This window comes from Penaeus japonicus, unplaced genomic scaffold, assembly GCF_977035675.1.
Source record: "Penaeus japonicus unplaced genomic scaffold, GWHDUDI00000001_assembly GWHDUDI00000029, whole genome shotgun sequence".
Taxonomy (NCBI): Eukaryota; Metazoa; Arthropoda; class Malacostraca; order Decapoda; family Penaeidae; genus Penaeus; species Penaeus japonicus.
In genome coordinates, this window is record NW_028234431.1 from 2,798,684 (window position 1) to 2,806,183 (window position 7,500).

The 7,500-nt window shown below is 39.4% G+C and overlaps 1 protein-coding gene across 5 annotated transcripts in view; it reads left to right on the plus strand.

Moving 5' to 3' along the window:
- The window catches only part of LOC122254240 (uncharacterized), a 26,475-nt gene that overhangs the window by 6,857 nt on the left and 12,118 nt on the right, over positions 1 to 7,500 (plus strand). For 3 of the 5 annotated variants that reach the window (XM_086554497.1, XM_086554498.1, XM_086554496.1), the window contains exons 3-9: positions 1 to 2,672; positions 3,582 to 3,693; positions 4,004 to 4,187; positions 4,679 to 4,855; positions 5,243 to 5,445; positions 6,630 to 6,749; positions 7,046 to 7,130. The exon at positions 1 to 2,672 is cut by the window's left edge and continues 555 nt beyond it. In XM_086554497.1, the coding sequence (XP_086410623.1) occupies positions 1 to 2,672; positions 3,582 to 3,693; positions 4,004 to 4,187; positions 4,679 to 4,855; positions 5,243 to 5,445; positions 6,630 to 6,749; positions 7,046 to 7,130 (3,553 nt within the window). Of the gene's footprint in view, positions 2,673 to 3,581; positions 3,694 to 4,003; positions 4,188 to 4,678; positions 4,856 to 5,242; positions 5,446 to 6,629; positions 6,750 to 7,045; positions 7,136 to 7,500 lie in introns of all 5 variants that reach the window. The other 2 variants (XR_015192518.1, XM_086554499.1) reach the window with 1 other exon arrangement.

A 7,500-nucleotide genomic window follows, 5' to 3' on the forward strand; every position in this document is an offset into this window, starting at 1 on the left:
AAAAAGAATAATGCACAGTTCAATTCTTTGATTATGAACAACAAATTATTAAATAAGATGCTTGACACTATCAAACCGCACATTCCGTCCCAAGTATCAAAAGCGGCAGAAATTGCTCACCTTTTGCCAAACCCAACAATTAGAACCACCACTGGACAGCGCATAGAAGACCTAGAAGATGGTTCAGTAATGGCTTTCGCTGCATCCAATCGTGGCACCAGCCCACTGACTACGTCGGCAAACAACCCAGGTGCCAGCATCTGCACAGTGACTGGGGCTTTGCATGGCTCCAGTGGGTATGGTGATTCGGTAGATAAAACCGCCACAGCTTTGCAACTAGATAATATTGTAGGACTTTCAACAAACTTCCAGGTAAATAATAATACTATAATTCTTCCTTCTTCTATGGCTCAGGGACAGACATCTCAACAAAGACAATTTGATAATTTACAACAAGTTCTTGGCACTCAGGTTACAAAGCAAATTGTTGAACCACAGCTAGATGATTTAAAAGGCGACCAACTTAGGATTTGGGCCACTACTGTACCAACTACACAATTAAGCCAAGTAACAACAAGCAATTCATCAAATATCACCGCTACTGGACATTCAACTGCAGAAAAAAATTTGAAGAGAACCAACCCACCAGCTGTGCATCAAACTAATGCAAACCTGAAGTCTTACAATGTCATGTGTGTACAAGATGGGTTGAATAAAACTGGAATGCTTTTGGACATGCCTGTTAGACCACAGGGAAGTGTTTGTACAAAATCAGGCATGATTACATCCATAGACCCGATGTTTCCCACAGTAGTTGTCACTTCAGGCAGTTCCTCCCCAACTTCACTTGGGACATACGGGACGTCAAAAACATCAGGCACCTCCCAGGAAGCTACAACTCGCGTGAGGTTAGCAGATCTTTTGAATCGAGGATCAAGTGCTGACACTTTGTTGGGGGGTGGGATGAGTCTGTCGTTGATGGGATTATCAGAGGCTCGACTACCGCACACTGGTGATGTACTCCTGTCAGAGTTACATCGTAGTGATGAGAGTGACCTGAGCCTCAGTGCCTCTCTGACTGGCTCTGCTGCTGATGAGCTTCACAGCAGTGCAAGTGCTCTGGTAACAGAAGCTTCCCTAGGACCTGGCATTGGAGGAGACACTGCACCGCTCCAAGGGTTGCCTTCTCCTCCACTTCCAAGTTTTAGCTTACCAAATATAACCTCTGATTTTATGGTTAGTGGAGTATCTAATAACAAAGCCTGCCCATCTAACCAAGGTCCTCTCCCTGCTTTGCTCTCCAATTTGGCTACAACTGCTGACCTTGACCAGTTTTTAGAAAATTCCAACATGTGCATTGACATGAATAGTCTTTCAGAGTCTGATGCCTCCTTAAGCACAGGTCCAGGTGCTTTTGTTTATTCTCCAGAAAAGGCTGATAGTTTAAAGAAGTCCTCCACAACTAGCTCCGCAGACCTTACCTTTACCAGTGCTCTGAAAGCTGCTACCAATAAATCTGAAAATGAACAGCTGAAGTTAGGCTCAGAGTTAGAGTCTTCCAGTAGACTTCTACAGCATCAGGACTCAGCAGTGCTAATTGAAACCACAAAGTCCTCGACACCTGTGGCTCCCTCAAAAACTAGTGCTTCAGGGACATTCAGTGGTCAGTTTTTGTCATCGCAGGTATCATCAGGAACACAAAAAGCTCAGTCAAGCAGCACAAAGAAGTCTGAAGGTCAAGCCAAGAATACAGGTCACAGTGAAAAGAGGAAGGAAATATTCAGAAAGAATGAACTTCTCGTTCAACAAGTAGCTTGCTTCAAGTGTCGCTTGTGTTCCTGTTTGAGTCAGGACAGGAGCCTGATGGTGAAACACATGAAAGAAATGCACAGCCAATATCTCTCAGAGTCTGAAGAATCAGAGGAGGAGGTGGAAAGACCTGCATCAAAGAGAGTGAAAGTCTTTGTGCCACGGAGTGAGAGCAGCCAGTCTGAAGGCTCTCCGCCTCCCAACCCTCCAATTAAAGCTAAAGAAAAGTCAAGTAAAAAGAAGCAGAAGGAACCTGTGGATAAAGTTGAGAATCCCAAAGCAACGCCAGGCAAAGGGAAGAAAAAGGTGAAAGTAGAAGAGGAGAGGCAAGCCAACGGGACTATAGGAGTATTTATAAAAGCCGAACCAAAAGAGGATGAGGTATTAGTTAAGAAGGAGTGTGAAAAGGAGACAGTGGAAGATGAAGACCTTAAGTTAACAATAGATCTGGAGAACAGAGGAGAGAATAGAAGCGACCAGGATTACGATGATGATGATACCAATGACAGCACCACGACAAATGACAGCGGGAGTGTTAGCTCTGTGAAAACATACCTCGGCAAAGGAGAGCAACCTTTGTACAACAAAAATGCAGGCATCAAATTGAAAAGGAGTAATTCCAAAGTTAGTCTGCCTGACAAGAGTCATGGTATCAAGTGCGATGTGAATGGCTGTAGTGTAAGGCTGAAGAGCGAGAGCAATATTGCCTATCACCGGAAGTGTCATGCAGAGAATTCCATGCAGTGCCAGGAGTGTCCTACAAAGTTCGGAACATGGAGGGACTTGGCTCTTCACCTTTGGCGCCATCACCTTATTGACATTGACTTACACAAGTGTGATAAATGTGACTACAAGTGTTATAGGTAAGTTCTATTTTTTCCCCTTATTTTGTATAATCTGTTTTAGCAAGTACTAAATATCTATTCTATAACTATGTAATTCAGCATAGAAAGTGATGAAGATTTAAATGCAGTGTAATTGTGTTTATGTATAACTTTTTAATGAATTTCAGAGATAGTTATTTTTTTTCATTAACCTGGCCATAGTATAAAATGTTTTGAGAAAGTTGCTCCTTTATGATAGTTATTGAATGTTATTTATGTTGACTTTTGATGTTTGCCACTTATTTATTTGTTATTTATTAGATCTAGCATATTATTGTATATTATGACAAAGGTAAAAATGATGTTACAATGTGTATCTACAAATTTGTTGTGCACCTACACCATCTGCAACATTCCATCTTGCAGAGAAACCTTGGTTATAGCTCCCATATTATTTGAATTTATGAGACTCTTCCACTGAATTACCACAGGGATTGTCAGTAAAACCTTGCTATCATTAGATTAGAAGTGTAGATTCTATACACCTAGTAATATCTCAGATAGACAATTCTTATGGTGGGTCTTGTGATCGAGGCCGGGCCGCCTTGTGCATGTAGCCCGGGCGAAGCGACGTCTTCGCAAATCTGTCTGAACTGAACTGAACTTGTGATTGAGTTAGTAGAGAACTGCACTCTTAGACTCATATCTGAGGGTAGCAGATCTAGGAAATTGCAAAATATGGAAATGAAGCAATTTTAAAGTATCTGTATAGGTTATGCCATTTGCACTATAACTTCAGTGACATTAAGGTTAATATTTTATGATAGGAGTAAAGGGAAGCAAAAAGAAGTAGGGGGGGAAAGGAATTTACTTGATGAAAGAAACTTTATGTATGTATTCATGAATTTACTTATATCTTAACTCATTTTATCCTATTCTATTTCACAGCTACAGCAAACTGATGAATGTGCATCATAAGATACACAGTGATGAGAGACCGTCCCTATGTGACACGTGTGGCAAGAGGTTCAAAACTACAAAACAGTTACGTAACCACAAGGTAAGAGTTGAATGTGTCATGATAATGGTTGTGTTGTTTTTATTGATATTATATTTATCATCACTATCAGTGTCATTATTATTATTATTGTTATTATTATTATCATTATTGTTTTTGTTATTATTGATATAATCCCAATTATGATAATATGTTATTATTATTGTTGTTATTATTACTTCAATCTTTATCATTATCAAAGTAATCATTATCACTGTTATATATCATTTTGGTTGTTGAGTTATCACTGCAATTATGTGATGAGTCCATAAACTAATAGATCCCCTTGGTGCCAATCCTCTCCTCCCCTCAGGCTCTCCACCTAAAAGTGCCGCAGATCTTGTGCGAGACATGCCAGAGGCCGTTCACGGACAAGCGGATGCTGCGGAATCACATTGAGTTCGTGCACAAAAAAGTGAAGCCGTTTTTATGCAACTACTGTGGCTATTCGACTGCCTCCAAGTCTACTCTCAAGATGCACATGAGGCAACACACAGGTGAGGATTTCATGTGGAAGGTATACAGTGTGAAAGATAAGAAGGAGTGAGTGAAGGAATGAATGTGAGTAACTAAAGGAAGGAAGGAAAGAAAAGAATAATGAGTTGAGTGAATAGTTAGATAAAGGAAGGATAGAAAAGATTATTGATTGAATGAATCATTGAGTATATAAAGAAAGGGAGGAAAGGAAGAAAGAATGTATGAATAAAAGAGAGAGAGGAAGGAGGAGGAAGATTACTTTGCATCATTTTGCTAGTTCTTTTTCTATGATATTGTAAAGGTTATATGGTAATGAAACTCAAAAGGATTGAGAAGGGTACAAAAAAAAAAAAGTCTCTAAAGAAATAATTCTGGTATAATTTTCGAAACGACAGTTGCATACCTCGCCATTTTTAATGAAATCATTCACGCTCATATTTCCTTCAGTGTTAGTCATCACAAATTCCGTTCACAAGAAGTGTTAGTTAACGAAGGGAATTCACCTTTTCAGGAGAAAAGCCCTTTGCCTGCGAGGAATGTTCTTACAGGACGGCAGATCACAACTCGTTACGGAGGCACAAGATGCAGCATTCGGGAATAAGGCCATACCGCTGCCCGTACTGCGAATATGCCTCCATCCAGTCCACCACATTCAAGGTTCATCTCAAGGACAAGCATCCTGGCCTTGGTAAGTCCTTGCTGTAATTGTGCTCTGCCATTTAACCCACACAGGACGGGTGGTACAGCATGTGTACCGCGCATTCAAAAGCCCAGTGGCCGGGCGGCACAGTATTGTGCCAGCCATTCAATTGATTTAGGCCTAATAATTCGAACGCCCCGGCATTTGGACATTCAAGGCTAGAATTCCCCCGTCGGGGATGGGTTAATACTGTTTTCATTATGTTTCTCTGATTTTGAGTTTTATGATTATCAGTATTATTCTGACTTGCATTTCTCTGCAAAGAGGTGACTGTGAATGTCGCACATTTTCATTATTATTACTAGTGTTATCTTAATTGTCTTTTTATCATTGCTATGTTTATTATTATCATTGTGGTATTGGATTTCATTTCAGCTCAGATGAATGGTATTATGTTTACCTGTGTCGTGTGCCCATTCAAGACTATAAAACGAGACAATTATCTGGCACATGTTGCTGAACACAGTAAGAACGACAACAAGAAGTTACGACAAAGCGTAAGCTCAACCACTACCACTACAACAGTTACAACCACTACGACCACCACTACTACTGCAACCAAACCTCCTTCACCAGAGGTCAGTGTTCTCATTTTAGTGATATTTTTATGCTATTTAATGAACCAGTGTTTTTGTTTTTTAATCAGAATTTTCAATGTCACTTATACTTTTTAAAAATTCTTCTTCAAAGACAAGAGAGAGAAAAAAAATTGTTTGAAAATATATATGTTTCAGTGGAATTTAAGCTTGACTACTATATATGAAGAATTAAATAAATCCCTTAGACTGAATATAGATTAAGTAAATTAGATATATAAAGTAGTTCAATAAGTAGATATGATAAGACCATTTAGATACATAGATTCAATAAATGAAAGAGATAAATGAATAAGAGGGAGAGGGGTGACATGGCCAGAGAGTTAACCCCTTCACTACGGGCAGTAGAAGACGCTCCCCACGCCGCATCCGAACTGCTGGCGCGCGCCAAATTTTAAATGTCGCTATGGAATGTGACGAGTTTTAAGCCAAAACCTCTACAAGTTTTAAGCCAAAACCTCAACATAATCATCATGTGTTATCAAAATATGCATAGCTAACCTCTTCCCCCATATGCATGTGACAGGTTATTTGCATGGGTTGGGAGGAAGATGGAAAGAGTGACCTTGGTGGGAGGCCTCACTCAGATGACCAAAGAAAACAGTTGAAGTTGCGATGCAGGGCGCATCGGTACCTCCCCTGGTATAAGCCAATCCTACTCTTATGTAATAAATTAATAATAATGAAAGTCAAGTAATCCATCGTATCATATACGACCTCTATTCTGAAAGATCTCGTACAGTATCCGGAAGAAAGAAAACCTAAATCCAACAGAACTCAGCCATGACGCAGTATGTGCGTCCTCGGGTTTGTCACGAGCGCTGCGAGGACGCAGTATACGCGTCCTCGTAGTGAAGGGGTTAAGGAGGTAGGGAGAGTGGGACAATCAGGGTGGTGGGATAGATATAGGAAAGTGGGACAATCAGGGTGGTGGGATAGGTATAGGAATGGTGATGAAGCAACAGGAAAAATAGGACAGTGTCAGGCAATTCACAGATTTGAAAATATGCACCAATACCCATTTCATATGGCCTCAAAATGTCACAGAAATTGGTCAAATGTCAAAATTTTCTCCAGTTTATTACAATATCTCCCTAATGCAAGTATTTCTTGACACTCTCTTTTGTTAATTGACATATATGACTTTGCATGATTTTGTATTTCAGACTATTGTAAGTGACATGACACCACCTCCGCCACATGTAGTTAACATTGATGTCAACAGTGGCGCAGTAACGGTCGAGAGTCCGCAGGAAACAGATTTTTTATCTAATGTCAGTGTGCCGGTAAGAACAGTCTGTTTCTTTAAACTATGGGATTTCTTTATTATCATTAATTTATTTGTTGTTTTTATGAATTGCTATGTGGATAGGATCATTTGTCAAGTCCAGTTATAAGTAGTAGTGGCATTAAATGATTTTTATGCGAATCAACCTTCTGGTATGATTGAAATATGAAAACTCGTTAAAATTTTTCATATTGTTTTAGCTGTTATTATTGGTATTAGTAGTAAATGTATTAAACTATTTTTACATGAATCAACCTTTTGACATGATGATTAAAAGGAATATTTGAATTCTAGGGTGGACTTCAGTTACCCATACCAGGCCAGCTGATTATGGCCGGGGATCAATATTTTTACGCAGCTCTGGATTCGACAGTTTTATCTCAGGTGAGATTTTAGTGCATTCAGTTTTTATTTATCAAATAATTTTAACAATAGAAGTGTTTATCAGGTATAATATTGCAAATGAATAGTCTTGGAGATATGGCATAGTGATTAGCCAGCTTTCATTGTCAAAGGTGTAATTGGTAGTGTTAATATCACCGTCTTGGTCTCCGTTTTAGCTATGATTAGTACACTTTGTTGCATCACCAACAACTTGGTACACATAAGCTGTCTCTGTGACTATGATGTGTGGGTGTTAAGTGTGGGTGTGTCAGCAGGGTCATGCGAACAAAGAAACTGTGTAAAATATGTTAATGGCAATGGATTTTGTGTCTCTTTTTTTTCTTCCTTTTTGCTTTACATATTTG